General features: G+C 40.5%; 1 protein-coding gene across 11 annotated transcripts in view; it reads right to left on the bottom strand.

The window, feature by feature from the left end:
• The window catches only part of ATXN7L1 (ataxin 7 like 1), a 119,344-nt gene that overhangs the window by 33,472 nt on the left and 62,078 nt on the right, over positions 1 to 23,794 (bottom strand). For 8 of the 11 annotated variants that reach the window (XM_086610162.1, XM_086610161.1, XM_086610152.1 and 5 more), the window contains one exon: positions 1,385 to 1,607. In XM_086610162.1, the coding sequence (XP_086466288.1) occupies positions 1,385 to 1,607 (223 nt within the window). Of the gene's footprint in view, positions 1 to 1,384; positions 1,608 to 7,490; positions 7,516 to 7,852; positions 8,080 to 8,280; positions 8,523 to 23,794 lie in introns of those variants that run through there. The other 3 variants (XM_009978773.2, XM_086610159.1, XM_086610160.1) reach the window with 3 other exon arrangements.

Here is a 23,794-nt window from a genome sequence, read left to right on the forward strand (position 1 = left end):
AAATTCCTCTTCAACATTCAGAAGAAAAAGTCACTATTCAGTCAATAATTTTTTTTTAAAATAGTAAATGAGGCACCTACACCTAAACTAGAATAGCCTTTATCTCATCTGTGTATATGTGTGTTTAATCTAAATATCCCAGTTTTCTATTTTCAGAATTATATCTCATAATTGTTCACCATGCTCATCACGCTGATAGAGCTGGCGGGTTCGGATTTGTAGGAAGATAGATTTTGATCAAGTTTGTTCCACTGTAAGGTAAATTCTACAGCTAGGCAGAAGCTGCTCTCTTTGAAGTCGTATCAACTAGTGCATGTTTCAGGCAGAAAACAGGAGCTATTACTTTAACATAATTTGAGTTTATGTTTTGTCTCATGAATGAATGGTTTGCATCAGATTATTTACTGCTTTAATGTAGTTGTATCCAGAAAACCTACTTAAAATCATGACCTCCTTATGCTAGATATTACATACAAAAGGGAAGGATCTTCACACAGTTAAGAGAAAGGAAGTCTTACTATCTCGAGTTTACAGACACAGAACTGAGGCTGAGAAGACTAAGGCGCAACAGTAGCCTGTGCAGAACCAGGAACTGAACCCAGATCTTGAGTCACCAGCCTAGGGACCTCATCACAAAGCATCTCTTCTGTAGATAACTAAAGACAAAACAGTTTCTTATGGGATAAAATAGTGACCCAGTTCTGCTCTCATTTACATCTTTGCAACTCTGCTGCTATTATCACAGCCACGGGAGGATGGGCCTGGCAGTCTCAAAGCCTGTATGTGTGTGTGTGTATATATATATATATCTATATATATATATATATCTATATATATATATTTATCTCTCACACTACATGACGTAAGACATCCCCAAAATAGTGATTTTTGCAGCCAGAATTTTATTCCGTCTTCTTATACGGCATCAAACATTATCAAAATACAGAATGAATTCCAGCAGCAGCTGCTGTTGAAGATAAATGACTACAACCAGTAGTTTTCATGAACATCAGTTAAGCCGATATGAAGAGCTCTGCAAAAATTATCCTACTGTTAAAAAGCATCAGTTTTAAGGGCTGATACTGTAGTGGAAGATGGACCTTAAAGATAGCAAACTGGGTCAATATCTCACTTGCTATATGCATCTCAGAAAAGCAGACATTTGAGGGAAATCAGAAAAGTAATCCAGTCCTCCTTCCTCTTCTCTCTTTTTTTTTTCTTAAATTAAAAGCATCCTAGTTTCCTCCTTTAGGAAATGCAGAGGCTTAAACTGTAAACTGAGGCAAGATGAGAATACGGATTTTTTTTTTTTATTGTGATACATCAAGATATTTATTATTTTTTGAACACCAACATCTTTGGTAACTATTATTTTGGTACTTACCATGGTTTATCCCGTGATACTTTTGAAGGAAAGACTGTGTGCTGTTTGCTACTGGAGGTAAGTAGATTGTCTTTGGGCGTTTTGAATGGCTTTGAGTTGCTGCTGACAGGGTTATGGCCGCTGATACAGGATTTCGGTTTCATCTGTACTAGGGATGTCCTGGAATTGCAGGCTGGAGAAGCTGGAGAAGGGGAAGGTTTACACATTGAACCGTGTCTTCGTTCTGTAATGGAAGAATAATAAACTTTACTGCATTTCATAGGCTAAAAGAAAAAATAAGAAGTCAGGGAAGAGGAAATTGTTCCTCTCTAATGCTAGTTTCACATAGATTTCATCACTCCCAAGAACACCAGTTCATTACTGTTGTGAATGTAATCAAGTCAAATGATAATTAAACAAAATCAGCTCCATGAAGTGCTCTGAAAAATGTAAAAAATAGTAAAATAAATGCTAATCCAAACCATTTTTTAAGCAATAAGCAACCTAGCATCTGTGCGAGGTACACTAGGTGGCCCAGCTCTTTCATGTAAAGAAGAAAGAGGAGAGTATGTAAACAGCTCAGATGACTTGGTGAAATACTCTGTGACAGACCTGAGATTGCTTTTATAATGGTTTATGAAGAATTCATGTGACCTGGTTATTGGGCAGTTTATTTTATGACTATCTTGTTTCAAGTTTAATGGGAAGCTATAAGGAAAACAACTGGAAGACCGAAAAGTAGTGAAAGGTCTAATGCTCCCAGTCCTTCCAGAGAGGCAGGCTCTGCCTAGTTCATAGCTTGGAGGTTATCTCCAAGCACCAATCAAGGTAAAACCTGATTTTTCTCCACACAGAGTAATGGCAAGTGCAAAAAAGCAGGAAGTTTATGTATCAGTTACAAACATTGCATCTAGAGGTCAGGCCCTTGTGCAAGCACTGCTCACGCTTACATGAGAAATCTCTCAAGTACAAAGAGAAGCAAAGCCTTGCTGACCCTGCAACAGAACAGGCTTCAGGACAGACCGACCAGTAAAATTGTTTGGGCTTGGTTATTATTATTTTTTTTTAAAATCTAAATGTCCTATTCGTGGTATTGTTAAATAAAAAGATGGTTTTAAGAAGGTATTTGGCCATGCTTTACAAATTATATCCTTCTCCAGGGGAGAAGTGCTAGTGCTTAGCCAGGCAGCTGGATGTGCTGCAAACAACCGGCTCGGTGCTGCCAACTTAAGTGCAACTATGAGACGTTACAAGAGACGGGAGTTGTTTTTTGCTGAGAGGTGCTATAAATCCTTAACCGTCCTGTTGCCCCATCCTTTCCCCAAGCCCTTCACCCCACGGCGAGCCAGCCCTGGTGCTCCCCAGCCAGAGGCAGTAGGCGGCAGGGGCGGGCTGGGCAAGAGGAATTTTCCAGTCTGCAGGGCCGTGCTCAGCAGCGGCTGACTCCAGCTTGCTGGCACCCCGGCACCAAGAGCCCCCGCGGCGGGGATCGGCCGAGTGCCCCCACTACTGACACAGTAATCAAACGGCACAAGCGTAGTGCAATTATGGACTGAGAGCTTCCGACAAGCTGGGGTTTCTCCTTCAACACACAGCAATTTTTCCTAGTCTAAAGCCTTCAGCACTGGACTTGAAGAATCCAAGTGGGTGCTGCTCTTTGAACTTGCACAGCATCGCCCTGTCAGCCAAGAGCAGGTTAAGGAAGCAACATGCACTTGCTGCCGCAATGGAAGGTTTTGTATTTATATCATCAACCTTGCACTCGATAGTTCGATATTTCAAGGATAACTAAGAAAAATTTTCCCACAGAGAATCAAAACACCACAATTTGTCTGGCATCTCCACAAGTAAAAACTTGCCAGTAGCAGAAGGATTCATCCATGATTAATTTTCAACAGGCAAATACCTCAAGAACAAATATAAATGCTTAAAAAAATTTTCAAAGAATATTCCAAACTGTTTCTATTATATCTCCAATGACTAAACAAAGGCATTTTCTATTAAAGATCAAGCACTTCCATATCTTCATATTCACAGCTTTCATTACAAATGCTGACATTCCTTCCAGATTCTCTTGCAGCTGAAGAACAAAACAGTCTTAATTTTTTTAAAATACAAAAAGTAGTTCCCCTCATACCCCAAATGCCAACTGCCATTTGCCAGTTTTCACTCCACCACACACCTGTGTGCAGTCTCTGCCTTTAAAAGTCCTTTGCAGGATGCAGTTAATTCACATCCATTTCACCTCACATTTGTGGCAGCAACCACGTAAGCTACGCATCTGCCTCTGAAATGCAGAGTTCCGTTCACAGAGTATTTAGTTTGTTAAATAATAGTTACTCTTTCAAGATTCACCAACGTTCTCAGCAACTACTTAATCAATTTAAATTAGCTTAATACAAATTTGCAACTTTCCCATTAATTACTTGAGGGCTGACGAAAAGGAAATGCTATGTAACCAACAAACCCAAGCTGTATATAAAGTGAAACGTGGGGAAAGACATGATTTTCACACACAAATTATATGAATTCAGGATTAATTATTTCAATCTTCACCACAGCAACTGGTTTTCTCGAGACCAATTGCCTTCCAGTAAACTGTCTTAGATATCATCCCTATGGACATATTTGGAAGTGAAATGCACTACTCTGTTATTAAAATTAATCTTCTGGAAGGACAGACATTCAAGATACTGACCATCTATCTAAAATTGTATTTTAAAGTCATCTAAGTATCATATGCCATAGCAAGTTATTTTTTTAACAGTCTCTTTACACTGGCTTTTTACACAGTCTCCTACACTTTAAGTCAAGCTAAATGTTCGGTGCTTTTTCCCTAGACAACTTTCTCAATTTACCAATTCCCAAACGCAAATCAGTACATTAATTTTGGATTTTTTACTGTAACATAGAAAATGGCGGAAGAGGCACTCTTGTGATATGACAATATAATAAAGTGCATCCCGCTATTTCAAATAAACGTTTACTTAAAAGACAGGGAAGGAAAAGATTACAAGATTACTTATTTTATCTGTGTCAGATTGGAGGTCATTCTTCTGATCTGAACCAACTGCTATATTTGGCATTTCCTTTTACCTCCTCAAACTCCTCTCTTCCCCCAAAACATGGCTACAGTCTTCCACGTTTTAGACAGACTGATACATATTTGAGAAATATCACCATTACCCAGCTTCTCTTGAAACTTCCTAGAAGCAAAATGGAAACTATGACCACTATAAAGTCATACAGGACGAAGAATGCAAATAGTGTCACACAACCATCGGTGGTCTCAGACACTGCCTAGAGGGGTAAAACCTGCACATTTACTCACATAAGTGAACGCCACTTTAGTGTCAGCAGGAGAAGGCGGCAGCAATACCTTGCAGATAGGGCCACAGTGGAGAGCTGGAAGAGTAACTCCTTCCAAGGGGGCAGAAAGCCACTGTTTGAGCTGGGCAAGCACAGTCACAGGAGGCTGGACTTGCCGAAGGTGTGAAACCTCATACACAAATCTAGATGGTGGCAGAGTAAATCATAACCAAATATTGATATATTCCTTCTCAAGAACTATTAGGTTGCTTCTTGCTTCCTCCTTCCTTATTAGATAGGTGGTAGTGAATCAGTCTTAGACACTGGTGATTGATTTCAAAGAGAAATAATGCGAATACATGACAAAACAAGAAGGCTGTCAAAATCAACTGCTTAAACCAGAGTGGCGGTGCTCCTCTATCAAACTGAGTTTCCTGGTCACATCTGTTTTTTAAAAATTTCTACTAATTTGTCTATTTGTATTTTACATACATATAAAAGGAATTACACACAATATAGAAATCTGCTATTATACAGGCTATGTAATAAATTAATATGTGAATAAAAGACATTTGCACATCAAACAGTTGCTATAAAATTAGACAGTCACACACTAACACATTCAGGAGACAACCAGCCACCTATGTGAAAATTTCTACGCTCCTTTGCAGTTCAACAACTGCGGACATGGCCGTCCCTGTTTACGTACAGAAGTGGCATAGTCACTGGACATAAATGAAGTAGAACAAAAATTTTTGCCCCTCAAAAATGGAAAAATCCTGCAAGGCAACCAGAAAACCAGGTATCACTCATAAAATACTAACCTAAATTCTATATGCATTTCAGTTTCTGCAGAAGCCTGCAATGCTATGAACGCGTGCACAAGTTTAAAATATCAAAGAGAACTTTTCGCTTCATTTAAATAGTTCCAAAGGGATGTTTGCCCTCCACATAAATAAAAACGCGTATTCTGTTTTGTTTCTAAATACCAGTTGCTGTCAAATCCAAGAGCAGAGAGAACACAATCAAAGTTACAATCCTCTTTACCGCATTAATCCTTCTGCAACCTCTCAGCTGTCTCAGCGCAGCCACTGCAGCAAGTGACAAGCAACATGTGACTTCTGCTGTCAAACAGTTAATGTATTAATGACATTAATCTCAGAGGAAACTTTAACACTCTCTCACTGAATTAAGTGCACTTTCTAAAGAATCAATTGCAGATCAATATCTGCGATTTTTTTCTAGTTAGTGGCAAGAATCTAAAAGCCCAACGCTACATATCATCATAACGCACATTGCGAACTCTGCATCAGTAGCATTGCGAACAATCTTAAACTATTCCAGGAGATTCTCCATGTCCTATGGAAACATGGATACCGTCCAACTTTCTCAGCCAAATCTGAATTGTTTGTAGATGTGAAGTCCTTATGTTGTTGGAGGCTTCACAGTCTTTGAATCTCCAGAGCTTCTCTCCCATGCCCTTGTACTCCACTTCTAATCCTCCACCCTGAATCCTCCACAGTGCAACCCCCTACCTTTCCCCAAAACCTCTGCTGCAGCTGCCAAAGTCCTCTAGGTCTGCTTTTGAATCTGTAATTCCACTGGATCCTCTCTGACTGGTCACCAGGGAATACAAGGAATACAAGCAGCTGTTTTGCAGGAAACGCCACATCTCCTGCTAATCGTAAGCAAAAAAGCAAAGCAACAGAGGCAACATGAGCTCCAGAGCCACAAGCACAGCGTGTGGGAAAAAGAGGCGAAACCACATTCTGAGTAGAAAGTCTCTTCTCGAATTTTTGCCTCGAGTCTCTCACACAAGATCAAGCACTGACTTAGCTCACAGCAAACCCTACAATGACCTGACAGTAAACATGTTGCCAGTAAAATACACCAACCATCTGTCTCCAGGTGGACTGCAGTAGTTTTTTACCCAAAAAGATATTTATATGATCCTGAAACTGCAGATATCTCTAATCTGGACTACAAACAAACCCCATTTTTTAGTATATCCCACCTACATCCACTCTTACCTAACATACGTTGCTTAAAATTGATCAAATCAAGTGAACAGTTTTGCCTACAGTTAGTGTCTTCTCCATTGGTGAGACACAGAAGATTGCAAAGGAAGAAAGTCATGATACAGCTTGAGCGTAGAGAAAGATATGCCCTTGCTCTTTCAGTATTTTTTTTTCAGGTAGATAAAACAAAACAAATCCCTCTAACATTGTCAGAAGAGAGGCACTAGAACTCGGTGAGCACCAGTCATTTTGAAACATTACTCGTTTAGCACAATCTGACTTCCTGCATACAGGAGGCCTAAAGTAAAAATCAATTTTAGGTTGACCCACGAATAAGTCAGAGACCCAGCATGACGGATTATTGCTTGGCATTGTATTTGGTAAAACCAAACAAAATATACTTGCTAAAACCCTGAAAGGTAAGAAAGTTAATTGCTGTTAGCAAACATTACAGAACAATAAAACTCCTTTTAAGCTTGTATTCATCACAACGCTTGAGCTCATAGCCCTTTTACATAAAATAGCATAAACTAATTTATCCAACTGCGCCTAACACAGTATGAATACTGTTTGTTATTCTCCATTTACAATACTTAAGCAGATGGCAATGAAATTTAGTATCTCATCCACAACACAATTCTGTTCCAGTAATGTATCACAGTCTTGCTGATGAAGATGTTAACTTAAGGTAACTCCATACACCACCTATGCAAAAATTACAGTTTTTCTAGTTACAGTACATCCTGAGGTGTTTGGTTGCACGGCCCTTTACTATGCCAAGTTGAGCAATGTATACTTACAATTTCAGCAAATAGTAAGTGAAACCTGCCACCTTGTACTGATCCCAGTTCAAAGTTTGCAAATGTACTTGGCATTAATTCTAATAAAACTAAACCAGAGAAAAACCCACACATGCCCGAAAAGCGACAGCCAGCAACGAGAAAACTGAACAACCAGACTGCTTGCAGAAATGTGTCATCCTGCAGTAACTGGCAGCTGGTTCATAACAAGAGTTCATAAACACCTTGTAAGCACTTTCATTTTGCAGCCACAGTCTGAAAAAAACTAACAAAACCCAGTACGTGAGGTTAAGCAAAAATAAACTTGGATTCAATGCTAGCAAACTACAGCATAACGTCGCAAGACCGAAGGATAACTTTACCAGCTTTTTTGATAAAACACTATTCCAAGTCCAGCTGAAAAAGTTTGGAAATAATATCCGCAAACTGTTCCACCCTTCTCGCGCTGCGCACTGGAAAGGAAACAGCACAGTCGGTTTCATTTTGATACTTCTTGTAAACTGACAAAGGAAATAAACTGCCAGCTCAAACCCACGGACTGATCTGCTGCATAAAACGCAGCTCGACAATCGCGAGCTTCATTCCAGGTCAAATGACATAATTGGGAAATCATCAAGTGCTAAAATAACCACCGTTCTGCTGGTGTTTATTTACAATAAACACAAGCTCCGCTTTCTGACATAAACCCACTAAAACGATTCTCCATTTCGCAAAGTCTACAAGTGAGTAGGATCAGCAAAATTATGCAAAACATCCAGCTAGAAGAAGAAACGTAAACTGAGCCACTTACAGAGAGGAGCAGGCTGCCAACTTAATCTGATTCTACGACGACTGTAAACATGTACTTTTGGAACGTGAAAAGATTCACATTGCCACGGATGCCGTCAGAGAAACACAGCAACGTGATTAGGTATTCTGCACACGGTAAAAAACCAGGCAGATGACCTGCTGCAGCAAATACCAGATCAGCGCTCGCACACACCAACTGTTTTGACTACAGGCACTTGTTAAGCACCAAGTTTCAGGTCCTACCAGTTGGACACCAGAACTGATCCTGTGCCAAGAACAACAAGCGCTGAAAACGGCTGCAGGGTTTTTCTTTTTTTTTTTTCTTTTTTTTTTTTTTTTTTTATTTATTTTAATAGCTGTTGATACAGCTCCAGTAACTGCAGAAATGAACCAAAGTACAAAATTAAAAGCAGCAAAAAACACAAGTGCAGATTTAGAGGAAGACAATGCACTTTTTCTTTCTTGATTCAGGAAAGGAGGAGGGTGTATATAACACAGTAGGACAAACCTGCTGTTCTTCTGAAAAATCTTTTATTTATGGGATAACTTGGCATTTGCCAGGGTAATTATAAGAGGTAGGAGGAACAATCTCTAGAATATCACTAAATTACTCTTAAGGGGCCAAATCTCTTAAAAATGGCCAAATTCCAGAAAAAGCCACATACTCAGCATTTCCTAGAATACTTCCATTCCTCTGTGGTAGAAAGCATTAAAAAAAACCCAAAATAACACAAGAAGGGTCAAATGGAACTCCAGCACGGCAAAAAAATGCTTCAAATAGTGCGACTAATTACACTAAATGTAAAAGGAAGCTGCTGGGTACGTGTGTGCTTCTTTTGCAAGGATTTTGAGATCTAAAGACAAAGCTCCAAGCTATTACTGATGTATTGGAGACAGGAAAACAATGCAGGAGTGAACACCTTGCCTCGGTGACAATCTCAGTCTTCCATTACTGAGCTGGAAGACCCAGATCTAACTCTGACGTCAAGGCCTGTTTCTTCAGCTATAAAACGGGATATTAATAATTTAGGGTATTAGCTTGATTTTAAAAAGTTAGCGATTTAAGCAGGAATTCATCACTTCTTGTAATGACACAACTCCGCACGTGCAATCAGCATTTGCCACCTGACACACTGCTACTGCAGAAAATCCCAACAATTTTATAGCATAAGTCATACATATTTCTCAGCTCAGCAAGACCAAAAATCCCCAGGCAAAAAAGAAATAACAGAATCCCAGGTACACACTTTTTTTGAGTGACACTCTACCAAAGAAAAGAAGAGTTTATGCATGAAAATTTCCCGTTCTCTGGAGGAGATGCTCTGGTAGTCTGACATGAAAGTAGTGAGACATCCTGATGTGTCTGGGAGTGTCCGAGGTAAATACCATCTCACACCTTGTGTCCAGTGCTTACACCACAAAGACAGCCCTCACTGTCCTTTTGCACCGGTTCCTCTGCACTGGTAACTTATTACCCACTGACAAGTAAGTGATGGTATTTCCACCATTTTTTTTCTGAGCAAGGAAATGCATTATCAGCCCTAAACTTAGGGCTGGTACATCAGGTGAAATGCTAAAACATTCATAGCAATCAAGCAGCGGTACTTTCCTTCAAGCAGAAGTAAGCATCGATGACAAATCAGAATTTTGTGGGCGATTTTATATGTGAAGAGAAATCTTTTACTTGGCTAGTTGTTGGATGTAAGGAAAAAGTGTCTTTACATATAACACTGAAATAGAACAAGAAGAACAGCACTCTATTTTGCTAAATGTACAAATTTAAAAGCAACTCTTGTATTCATTCCTCCACACACCGGACTTAAATAATTTTGCACTAGATACACTGTTGCAAATAGAGGAAAATTTAGTATTGCCAACCTCTCACCCTTCATCTTGTGTAACAGGCCTGTTTCCTCAGGCAGATCTTTCACATTCAAGGTCACCTGACGATACATATTTTTATTTATTTATTTATACTTATCAGGTAAAATACTTCACTGGATCCCTCTCTCCATCTTTAATGATATTTACAAAACAATAACAAAATAGTGATTTATGTACATTATTGTTTTAGGAAATCACCAGATGTTTCCCCTCATGTATCATAAAACTGGTACTTCTTTAATGCTTTACTTAATACAAAGAGATATAACAGCATTTCTCTTCACAGACGAGAAAAGATAAGCCACAGAAGAGTGAGATGGGACAACTGAGGTGGTTTGGCAAAAAAACAATGCTGTACTATGACTCTGAGAAGACAAGATACCGTTTCTAGGAGACTTATGTTCTTGATCTGTTTTTATGCATAATATCATGCCAGATTTTATTCAATATCAAGATAACACATCACCAGCCCATTTTATCGTTCCTTAGAAGAAACTTGTATAAAAACGGTAACTTTAATGAAATTAGCTCAGAATAATAGCTTTGCAGGACTTGCATATAATTTATTGTTTAAACCTTCTGGCTGTTATTTGGGATCCAAAACCAGCATCTGGTGAAACAATGTATTTCTTAACAAGCTGTTTAATCAGCAGAGAAATAATGAAAAAGGTTTTTCCAGAAATCTGTGGGTTTGATCCCTAAATTTGCTCCATCTCTGTTACCATTAGCTTCTCCACCCCTCAGCACCCACACCGTTTCATCCCACATGCACAGTCCTTTGCCTCGTTGCAAAAGAGACAGGATAAGGTCTGTCTGGTCGGTAGGTACACGTGTGACAACTACCAGTACAAACGTGCTACTGCCACATAAAACACTCTTCTCTGAGGGTACATTAATTAAGACGTCTCTTTACAGTTGCTGGTTTTCAGTAGATTGCTGAAACTTCTTATTTTTGAAGCCAAATTGGCAAAGAGTTAAAAATACTTAGATAAAATTGGTATAACCACATACGCCTTATTGCTGCTATTGTTGTTACTACTATCATTATTATAATAATTATCACCTTTTAGGAAATGCAAGTTAAAATATGTATATGCAATTTTTTACTTGCTTTTCTGTGTTTGCTACTCTTCATGGATATTCCGAGGCTTTAAATTAATCCCCTTGGAATATTCTGACATCTTTTGAGAATCCATGTAATCAAACAGATCTGCCCAGTTAAGGACATTGTTTTGTTCTGAAAATTGAATGAACTTATATTTAAGTTTCAATTTGCTTTACCAAACCCTGCTACAAAAGCAGCCTAACTGTCAGAGCAGAGTATTTCCTCATTCCAGACATTTTAGACAAATCAAGCTTACTCATCTTTCAAGCATATTATTTGCCATACATAATAAAATCTATTTTTTAGAACGCTGCAGGAATACCTGCGAATAAGAACCCCTAATACACAGACTCCAAAGTGAATGTGCAAAATAATTCCTGAAGACGTCACTTGTTCATGTTTCCCTTGCTATATACAATAGCCCTTACAAACAAGAAACCAAACTCTCAACCTTCTGCAGAACAAAACTGAACAGACAATACTGAAGGACATGCCCAAGTACAAAAGTAGGCTTTTTTTTTTCTCCTGTTCCTCTCCCTTAAAAATCTCTTTAGTTCCATATTTACATGAAACTTAAGATCTAAAAAGACAGTTTCTACTTCAACTTGCATCATTTATGACTTCTGACTGTGCAAACTAAAGAATCTCAGACCTAACGGTACATGAATGAAATAGATGCAAATCAACCTCTGAGAGTCCAAGTGACAACTACTTCATACGCTGCCTCTGAATGCACCTCTGAACCCTTCTTCACTGCAACGAACTTCACGTACTACAAATTACTTGTTTTGGATAAACTATTCACCTGTTCATAATACTAACAGCTTTCCTATCATTGCCCTGAATGAGAGAGAGGGTTGTATGTCTACAATTTTAAATGTCTGTTCTACCTATATAAAAGATTTCTTTCAGATGGGCCTTTACTGAGTTTTTTCAAGCTGCTCTATAATCAACAGCAAATTGAGCCTTCAAAATTTGCTGAAGAATGGTCAGTGTTTCAGATGCTGTGTGAAGAAAGGTATTTTCCAAGAGCACACAGAGATTAGAGTCTGGACTGGAATTTAAGGCCTTCTAAGTTTAATACACAACAGCAGCAACATGAGTGGGTGAATAACGTGGCAGGAATGGCATGGGGAAAGAGACAGATGACTTCTATTACAGCTACATACCAAGGTGCACGAACTCCACAATGTGACACAGCTGTGACACCACTGCTGTCCAATTCAGCTTTCCCTCCTACCACTCCCAATAACAATGTATCATCCACTGCAGGTGGTTCCAGCTTTCTATGCATCTTCTCAGAAGCACACACAGACTGTATTTCAGAAAAACTTTTCGGAAAAAATAAACGTGTAGATGCTCACCAGCTGAAGACATAGGACATTTTTCCTATGAGGTGCTCTAATTACTTTCTATTATTACTTACATAAGCTCATTGGGGAAAAAAAAAAAATCACTTCTCATTAAAACAAGGCATAGCTCAGCTCAGAACAATTCTTGCGAGTTTTAACACGGACAGTAAGCGAACAAACCAAAATCATTAGAAGTCCAACTTGCAATCAAGTCCACATGAAGGAATTGGTTTCACCTGAAGACACTTAACTATGAGACATACAACAGGAGGTCTCTGAGAACAAGCATGCAATAAACATCTTTCCTAGGTATCAAATGTTTGACATGTATCTATCGTTTTTGATCTAAACCACGTGAGTCAATTGGAGCATAGGTAAAACATATCAGCATGATTATTTCCTACCAGGGCTTAGCTGGCTTTTTATAGTGCTAGAACCTGGCTTCATCCATGCTTGGTGTAACATGCCACTTCAGGTAGGAAGAACAAATAGTACATCTGTTCATGAAGAGATGAGAGTAGCCTTTGGTCAGCCAAGAAATGATTGCAGGGATAGTAAGCTTGGAAGCTAACAGGAAGAAAAGAAAACAATTTTAAGACAAGGACTTCAAAGTGGGTTATTTATAGAGTCAACACTCAATTATCCATGGTAAGATTATCTGTACCAGAGATGCAGAAATGGATCAGCTCCAGCTGGGCTCATTAGCCTAGGTGCAGCTCGGTGCAAATGTTCCTACACTTCCAGGGACGGTGTGGGTCCAGAAATTATGCAACAACTTTTTTTCAGCATAAGACTGAAGTCCTTTTTTTTATTTTATTTTTTATCTAAAGTGAGGCACTTCAGTTGTCTCTGTACGGCATTTCCAAAAACAAGAGCATTGGGGAAAATGGCAAAGACTCCAGATGAAGCCACCGCCTTGCAGCGTTACCCTTGTGCTCCAAGAAGTTTTATTAAGTCAGGCACAGTGTCAAGCCCGAGCTGGCTGTGTGCATTCCTGCCATGGTGCGTCAGGGCTGTCCTCCGCCTGGATGCCAGGGAGCTGGGGAGCTCGGCGTGGACAAGCACAAGACACTCGTGACAACGCAGGAACCAGGCACTACCCACCATGGCAAACACTAATAAACCCAAATACAGCTGTTACAGCCTCCGTGCAGAGGGACAAAGAGATCGTTTGAGATTATGCTTAAAGTTAAGTCATTTAAACCAGATATTCTAAATAAGGGAAAACTTTAAACACAAATGCTTTTCTAACTGTAAGAAAAACACAGCAAGAGACAATACCAATCCAGCTCAAAGCTGTTTTCCTGGCTGCAATGCCAAAAGTGTAATTGACAGTGAAATAAAAACATAGACAGGGAAGGAAATGGAAAAAATCCAACATTGCATTTCCTACCTGCCAATTGCTTCCTCTGAATCAGACTATCTGTGTTCATGCTGAAGGGCTGAAACCTTTCTCCATCTGTCAGGAGATGGCAAACTCCAGAAGAGACTTTATGCTCTTTACACTCTTCTGGAAGCTATCCCTCCTCATGAAATTGATGCTGCTATGGTTGAAAGAAATCCTACTGTTTAGAGATAACAAGAGGTACTTCTAAATTGGAGGAGTCTGAGATTCAGTTTACTTTTTTCTAGCAACAGGAGTCACTTGACCAAAGAGGCAGGGAAAGGACAACAAGCAGGATACTGGCATGAAAAATCTCAGCTATAATCAGCTGACTCCAGCTTGATTACAGAGGAGGAACTAAACTCTCTATTTGTCAAACGTCTTTTCTAAAGCTTTTTGCTGAGTCTGCCAATTGGTAGCTAGACAGTACAGCAGATTTAACCAGCAATGGCTAACAAGTGAACCAAAACTAACCACGCCTGAGCTATCACCCCTGGGATTTGCCTACTATGTCTAACTACTGAGAGAAAAAGGTTTATTTACACGGAAGACCACAACGTGTAGTGGAGAACTGCTCAAGCAGTTTCAAATGATAGCAAAAACCAGAGGGTCACAGAGCGTGGGATGAGATAGAGGAAGACAGTTACCTATCCCACCAGAACATCACTGCAACACTTAAAGAAATCTGCAGGTCCTAAATCTATAACCTTATCACCCCTCCTTTCCTTCCCCCTAGTCCCAAATGCCTTGACTTTCCAGGTTGCTAAAGGTCTGAAAAACAAGTAATTAAAAATCCCATAGTTCAAACTCAGAATTCACTATGATAGATATTACTTATCAGAGAACTCTGCTGGTGTTAGTCATTATTATTTCTCCTTCCATTTCAGGTCCCTAAATGCCTAATGCCTAAAAGGTGATAGCAGTGGAAGTTACAGAAGGTTTATTCTCTTTCTCTCCTGTTTTACCTTAGGACATGAAGTTTATTCTTGGTATTAGGTACTAACATATTTTCGAAGGTGTAAAATTCATTCAACAAAACCAGAAAAACGTATCTTCTGCTGTACAGTATGTGCAGGTCTCATGTACGGTATTTATCTTGAAATACATACTAATGAGGATGGCAGCACAAGCACTAGAAGGGAAAGAACTCAATTACTGCAAACAACTGGGAGCAAAAGACTGTTAAACATTCAACAATTAACATCAACAGAAGGTTTAAAAAGTTTTCACTCCTTATTTACTGCAACAAGATTAGGTCAACACTCTCCTCCTCCACGCCATCAAACCAGTAAAGACCATAAATGCAAAACCACTGCACTACCTCACTGCCCTGCTGAACATCTCAATTGCTTTGAGGAAAGCCACTCAAGGTATTTCCCCTTCCTGGGGGGTACTGACACAGCAAATTTCAGCCTGCAACTTCCAGGTAAATTGGCTGTGTTATCTATGAAGCACATACACATCAACTGCACTTATATAAACTTTTCGCTCTATTACTGTTCTCCCCACCCCAAGATATCAATTCTAGCCAGGAACTTGATTAGCAACAGCGTGTGAAACACTTCCAGAGAACTTCAGAGGTGGCACTTACAAAAGGACAGTGAAATTTTATGGCCTGAAGGCCCTAGAGCAAAGTGTGGTGGCTGGCATCAGGTCTTGCGTGTTACGGCTGCGGTCACACCACAGATCGAACAAAGAAACAAATTCTATTTCTGCTCTTTCTCTCTTCAAAAACATTCCTGGTCACGTTTGGCTTCAACCTGATATTAATACATGGCTGCATTATAATGTAGGAAAAGAGACCGGGCACACTGTATAACATAACCTTGAGTCTTTCAGCAACTGCTTCCCAGAATAGGCTGCTCTTGTCCTGCAAGTACAACGTGTATTGCTGCCCCCAGATGCAGCCTCATAGATTCAGTATATTGAAACAGGCTTGCTGAACCTGCTTTCACAAGCAATCTCGATGCATCCTGTATTGACGACCTCTTTTTAATAATTTTATGCCAATTTACCAGTCACAAATCTTACATGCTTTCCCTCCTCCCTTCCCCCTTCCTGGTTAACTGCGAAATTTTTAATACTGTAGTAATATGGATTACTTTTGTATGACTTCTGTCATCTTCTTCGCAATTATCTGTCAAAATCTGTTACACAGTGAGTTTAAAACAAATTATTCTATGCTGGTTTTGTATTTTAATTAAACATAAAACAATCCTGGTCAGACACCCCAGGACATTTCTAGCTTTACAGAAATCAGATCTCATTTAACAGCCATAGTATTTCACAGATTTAGAGAGATACCACCCCCATCAAATTACACTGGTTTCAGGTAAACAAGAAGGCTTTCTTTTTTTTCCTCTGAAAACTCTAATAAAGTTTTCTAGTATCACTTTGATTTCATAGTTATAACCACTTAAAAAATAAAGTAATGGAGATATAGAACATTAAGTTTTTCTCCTCCTTTTAAGTTCACTAGTACAAACAGAGGGAGGCTGTAATCCATGCACACGGCAAGTAATTCAGCTGTAATTCATACTACGGCATAGCAGAGGTAAAGCGGTAGTGCCAACATTAAATCTGACGCTATATAGCTCTTAAAGCTTGCAGGTAATCCCTCTCTTTCCAAGAACTCCACACTGACAGAAATCAGATACATTTAAAGAATAATCAGTATAATGGAAGTACTCCCTTTTAATTTAAACTTACACGTCTAGAACCTTATCAAAGCCTCCAAAAGCACATGCTCAGCAATTGCCTTGTTCTTTATTTAAAATGCTCTATGGAATATATGCAAAGGAGTCCATAAAAAAGTAGACGGCTGCTCATTCAAAAGTCAGCAGTTTTGCATTACAGTGGCACATTTTGTTTACACTGCTTTGGTCATGTTATTAATCAAACAATAAAAAAAAACCCAAACACCTATGAATTGCAGATTTCCAAACCACTATCTGTCACCAATGTAATCAGACACAGTTTGCGCTATTTTTTTTAAACCATATTGTCGCACCTGAAATATCCATGGCAGAGCAAAACACAGAACATACAAATACATACTATGCACACCGGAGAAATCACCGTAACTTCTTTGCATATACAGGTCAAGCCAAGTTTCTAGTTACCTGCCTCTGTTTTTCTTTAACCTTTCCGAAGCAGCTGCAAATGGATCTTAGTGTCTGCTCACAAGTTAAAAATCTTTGCAGTAATTTGTGTAGATTTGTGAAGATAAAAATAAAAATCACAGACTACGTTAGATTCCAAGACTGTAAGCAACACAAGCTATTGTATTTGCACAACAGCACGCTGATACAATTGGGGAAAAAAAAAAACAAAATCACAGCACAGACAGGTGAGGGTCAAAGTTCTGGTTATGCTTGAAGTTTCATTATTGGCACTTCCTGATCTAAGTCTAAAATACTCTCAATTAAATCTGTTTTGTCCTTCTATGCTGAAATAACGAACCGCACTTCTCCTCCCTCCCCTTTCACGTATCCACCTCTGATTTCCTCGCTTACATTATCACAAACCAGCAGGCCGGTTTCAAACGGTCTGCAGCCCACAGGAGGCACGGCCGCAGCCGGTCCCGCAGGCCGGAGCTGCGCAGCCCAGGAGAAGGCTCCCGGAGCGGGCGAGCTGCGGAGGCGCCCTGGTACCCTGCGACGCCTCGGCCAGTTCGGAGATGGAAAGGGCTGCTGGCAGCCCTCAGGTACGTGCCACCTCCCGCCACCTCACACCGGCATCCAAAACCGTGGATGTTCCCCTCCACCAGCAGCCGCGTCCTATCGCCTCGCGCGGCTCCTACAACAGGTTTCTCACGCCGCTCGTCCTCAGCGGCACCGAACCAACCCAGCGCCTGGGCTCGCACCCGGCCCCCGCCGCCAAAACCCCACCGGCGGCACCTTCCCCGGCTGTGCCGACGGCTTCACCTCCGAGACTCCGGAGCCCACCTCCGGCGGAGGCCGAGGCCGAGGCCGAGGCGGCGGCGGCCCCGCCCGCTGCCGGCTGCCGGGCGGCCCGCTGCGCGGCCGGCGGCGGGGAGGCTGCCGGGAGCGGCGCGGGAGCTCCCCCTCCCGGGCCCGCCGGCCGCGCCGCGCTGCGCTCCGTAAACAACAGGCACGCTGACTGACGCATGCTCCCGGGGGGAGCCTTCATCTCCTTTTTTTTTTTTTTTTTTTTCACCCTCCCTATTCAACGCGATGAGAAGGAAAAGCCCAAACAGCTAAACACTCAAAATTGCCACAGTAAACGCAAAAATTTTCATCGTGAAAACCCTGTTTCCTTTATCACTCAATTCTTCTCCCGAAAAGTTGTCAAATTCCTCATTTAGTTCAGGAAGGCTTACAGAAAGCAAGTCTTTCAAGCAGGCAAGGAGCCAGCAGCACCACAGCTTCAGCCACCTCCAGGAAGGTTACAGGCTCTGTCCACATCTCAGACTCCGGCACTCGCTAAACTCCACAGAATAATGCATGGTAACTGGTAATTGAAAATTAAGCTTCAGAGGATCTAATTAAATTTGATTTTTACACAGTGGTGTCCAAGCAGATCCAGAATTAAGATCTTGTTACAGTCAGCTGCTGGATAAACACCAAGTTCTTTATCACCTATTTTTCTTCTTACAAGTACTCCGTACTCGCAAGTATGCAGATATCAGAGCTATGGTGTCACCACCCAAAATAAAAAGCTACATCAACAAGCCGAGCTTTGCTGCGGCACAGTGCTGTGTGTTAAAGCATCCCTCAGCCAAACCCCCGGCCAGCCAGCTGCTGCTGGAAACAGCGGGTTTACCATTAGCCAGAAATACTTCCTTCAGCATAACTCTCAAGATTTGGAATAGAAGTATGTTTAATGCTTACCCAACGTCATCACAAGTGATTTGTTTCAATCATATTTAGAAGGGCAGCCCCTCGGTTCTCCCCACATACGTGCAACTCCTCTTGCCGCTGAGTAGTTGCTAGCTCGTCCACTAAAACCAGCCAAAATCACCAGTTTGCAGCAGACCAGCATGGGACTCCAGTTTAAATGCAAATTTATTCTCACAGCTGTGTCCAACATGAAACAACACATTGACAAATGCAAGCTCGCATCATAAGGTACTTACAAATATCTTAGGACTAAATCCTATATGTTTGCACATGTGCATGGAGTGCTGTTCCCCAGGAAATTAAGCTGAAAGATGTTCCCTGGAGTGCTGCGTTCCCCGGCTGCGCACCCTCCCCAACTCTGCAGGGATCCCAGTGGGGTATGAGTGGGAATGGCCCCAATTTATTCAAGTCTCTTTTTTAATCACAGACTCATCTGCCTGAGGCCTTGGAAGATGAGAGAAAGCAGATGAGGAGTGTGAAAACACAGAACCAGCACTCTCAAAGACTAGTCATGGTAAGCTCGCTCTTCAGCGGGCACTGCGGTTCCTTCTTGCACCGGTTTCAACAGGGCAGAAGACAGAACTGGATTCAAGAAATCCTGACCCAAAACAGAGACCAGAAATTTAGCCAATAGATCTTTGAAGGTCCATAACCGGTTGGTTTATGGTGTTTTTTAAATTTGACTTCAACATAGGGCTTTAAGTAAAAAATAAAACAGATTACATGTTTGGGGCACGAGCCTACCTAAGCAAAATAATCCTGAATGCTTTTGGGATTTCTGTGTAGGAAAACACTCACTGCAGGTACACACGCCTCGCAGAAGAGACAATCACTGAAGCCAAGGTATAATGAAACGAAATAAAATACTGAAGGAGAAATAAGCAGAAGAGAAACAAGTAAAGAAATAATAGGTAGGTAATATCAACATGTAAATAAATAATAACACAAATAGTTAAGTAAAAAGTTTAAAACTGACTGGAAAAAAAATCCAGCAAAAATATATGCTCATAAAAAGCTCCAGCAACACTGAGGATTGAAGGCCGAAAGAAACTACGGGCTGTGTCACACACCTCCATCATTTTCCGGCTAGGATGCTAGACACTGCTAGTATCTATTTGTACATCTCAGGTTCATGGCTGTGAGCAACTGTCAAAGCACGCTGTAACACATAATCCTGGGGATCCACAGGGCTGCAAGGCTGCTGCAAAGTGAGTGGTGACTGCCGCCTCCCGTGAGTGTGTGATAAAGGTCATGTCACGGGTCTCGAATGGACAGTAAGTCATTGCGTGGTTCTGACTGCTTAAAGTATGACACAGGGTGATGTTAAGGAGGGGTTGACTTCCATGTAGAAACAAAACAACACACCAGAATTAGAGGGGGTAGGGGATGGGACCCATAGTAACCACGCAAACAAGCTAGCAGAAGTAAACTCAAAATGATGCTTTCATGATTTGAAAATAAAAATCCACCTTCTGAAGAGCGGGGCTAATGTTAGCTTTTGTTTAAGATACAATCAGGATGTTGTCATTTTTCTGTAGCTTCATAGTCGGCGTCTCCAGTGATCCATCAATAGATCGCCTGAACCAAGTGTTTCAGGAAGCGATAACCAACGCTTTCATTTTCAATCTAAAAAGGGGAATTCATCAACAATATCAAGACACTTAAATATAAAAGGACTTCTACACTTGAGATGAACACCATAGACATTTACCTCACAGGTTAACTTCTTGTAAATGGTTTTCTTTGTACAATATGATACAGACACAGTTTGTACTAGTGACAGACAAGTTCTGCACTCAATGATACAGAGAAAATATTGCACAGTAGGTAATTACTTTCTAACTCTAGAATCTTAATACAGAAGTTTTAGGTACAGAACACATAATCTGTAAAAAAGTTGAGAACAAAGCAAGCCAATAGTTCAATGTCAGTTACCTACAATTCAATGTAGGTAATACGGGGGGAAAAAAGTTGTGGGTTTTTTTTTCTGTAAAGGATCACTCTGCTCATCTCACAGGCTTTAATTAAGTGGCTAAGAAGTACGGAGCAGCTAAGAGTGATTCCTTTGTAACCTGCTTTTTCAGGCTATAAACGTGCCTTTGGTAACGACAGTACTACATAAAACATGAAGGACGTTGCCTATTTACCAATGCCTGGATATAGACATTAACTTGCCTGATGTCAGTACAAAGTTCAGATATCAGGGTGTTTTTAAGACTATCTTCAAAAGAGAACATCTAATCTCTGTCATTAGTTTTGGACTGATGGAGCTGGGTTTGCTCCTATTGAACTCCCTCCACCTGATATGCCAGCAGCACTTTATAGCAACTTTTTTGTACCGTGCATCAGAAGAATATTCCCGTAGCATTTTCAATAGGAGGCCTCAAATTTAAATATTAAGTGCTTTCCTGATGGACACTGGCACTATCAGACAGCTTGCACATTTAAACCACTTGAACCTGGGAACATTTCTAAATATCCAATACATGGAGACCGCCTAGTTTGGAATGTGTCCTGGGACTAAAACTTTAAAACGTAGAAACAAGAGTCCAGTCTGCTGGGAGCATACATCCATCTTGCTAAAGCTGTGTGGGCCTAAAATAGTGCCAAAATTAATTTTGTTTCCTTGTACTGCTAGGTAGGTCAACATGCAGGGTGTTTGTTTTTTTTTTTCCCACCTAGAAATAAGGCTACAGCTTCAGCAATTCAGCACCAGCAAAAACAACACAACAGACTTCAGGCAAAAAAATTAACCTGACAGAGAAACAAAACACCACTACGTATATTTGAGTGGCAGCTGTACGAATTGCTTCAGTTTTTTCCATAACTGTATATTAATGTCACTCTGAGCTCTAAATCAGGTTTCTTATGTTTTAGTGCCATGGATATTCCAGTACCCAAGGACAGAAGAGGAGTGTTAGAGAAGTGCAAGTCAGAGCACTTGGGAAAGCCAAAAATGTACTGATTTTGCCTGCAGAGATTATTTCAGAAGACTCCCTAAAACTCTAGCTGATTGTTTCTGCAGACAACTAGTAAAAACTGCCAACAGGTATCTTATCTAAATCATATTTACCAGAAAACAGGAGGGGACCCAAATGTCATAGAATCATAGAATGGTTAGGGTTGGAAGGGACCTCAAAGATCATCTAGTTCCAACCCCCCTGCCATGGGCAGAGAAATCCTCCACTACACCAGGTTGCCCAAAGCCTCATCCAACCTGGCCTTGAACACTTCCAGGGATGGGGCATTCCAAGTATCCTGACTCAACAACCCCAACAGATCAAGTATTTGATCCATTTTCAGAAAAACACTCTATGAAGCTGTGTTTGCGGCCTATAAAACACTCCTGCTACTCTTAAAGCATCATAGACCTTCATAAACAAATCAAACAACCCTTGTTGTACTGAGGAAAAGTACAAGGCCCTGACTAACAAGTGGTGCTTGACAAACACTCAGTTATGCTTTTGTTACCCTACAGATCAGACTGACGTCTCAGCAGTCCCGAATTTTCACAGCAGCTCCTCCAGAAAGGCCATGGCATTTTGGCTTCTTGTTTAACTTCTTGGAAATGAAAAGAGACGAATGCAGTTTAACAGAGGAGTGCCTTTGCCCTGCACAGTTTACTCCTAAATCCATAATTAGACTATTGTTTTTGGAAGTCCTAGATAGGCCTGAGATATATCCATACCCTGAGATACTTCCTTTTTTCTGCTTGCCCTATCCGTGTATCTGAGAGTTGTCTGCATTTCAGGCAAGGGCAGCCACTCCAGGCCCTTTCACTTGATTGCAGTCAGTCCTTGCGTGAGGTTTGCCCCATCCTTCCCGCACAGAGACATAGGACAAACCCTTTTCATTCTTCATCCAAGACAAGGAGGTGTTGCCCATTTAGATGTCTATATGCATACAAGTCACATTTTAAAAACAGCTTCAAATACTGTAACAGCATAAGAGAAGACAACCTAACAGCTGCTTTCTTAGGAAAAACGTCATCTTTTCAGAAACTGCTTACTTAATGTCTAGAAGAGAGTTTCTCTTTCTTGGTCATGATCCCTAGGGGTTCCTTAGAGATAAGTTTCTCTCATTAAAAATAAAGTATTGTAACAACAAAATTAAGAACAAAATTCTGTTTCCATTTTGAGTCAAACACAGTTTTCTTGCTGTAAAAATTTTAACCTAAATTGGCTAGGCAAGTTGAAGTACCAAAAAGTGAGCACACTGTCTTTCCGAAAGTTAGCTAGAGTTAATATTGTACAATCACATAAAAACTAGTCCTTTTTCTCAATTGCTTATAAATCATGATATCAAACACTTGGGCACCTCACCAGTGCCATGGGGTTCAGCAGTATCACTACAGGTGCAGCAATGTGCCTATGTGCTTCTGGGATAACTGATGAAACTAACCCAACAAGGGATAAAATTCTTCCTTGAACACTTGAACCTGCAATTCTTCAAGCAAGCTCATGGAGCCAACAGGTCCTTCAGTACTTCTCTCATACAACTTTCCCCTCTGCTCTAGAGCTCTGAAAGCTTTTGAGTATTTTTAAAGAATATTTACATGTTAAATGATACACAAAGAGCTAATGAATGCACAAGTAAAATATTCAAAACTAGTATTTCTTATAGGAGCAATGCTGTTGCACATTGTAGTGGTTTCCTAAGTTTATTACTTTTATCCTCATACACATGTTGCTTCTGTAAGGTGTTACGTGGAAAAAGCCCCAAATGTATCCTTTAACCACTTACAGCAAACAAGCAAATTTGTTGCTTGATGTGTGCAGTGCTGCATCCATCTTCACAAGCACCCCAATGTTACGTTTCTTAGCTGTAAGATTCCACAATCCCAGGTACTAGTTGGTATCTCTTACTGACTTAATTCAACTAATAATAAAGGTTTTATTTCAATTAGTCTCTTAATCTCACATCAGAAC

The sequence above is a fragment of the Tauraco erythrolophus genome, chromosome 4, assembly GCF_009769465.1.
Source record: "Tauraco erythrolophus isolate bTauEry1 chromosome 4, bTauEry1.pri, whole genome shotgun sequence".
NCBI classification, from domain to species: Eukaryota; Metazoa; Chordata; class Aves; order Musophagiformes; family Musophagidae; genus Tauraco; species Tauraco erythrolophus.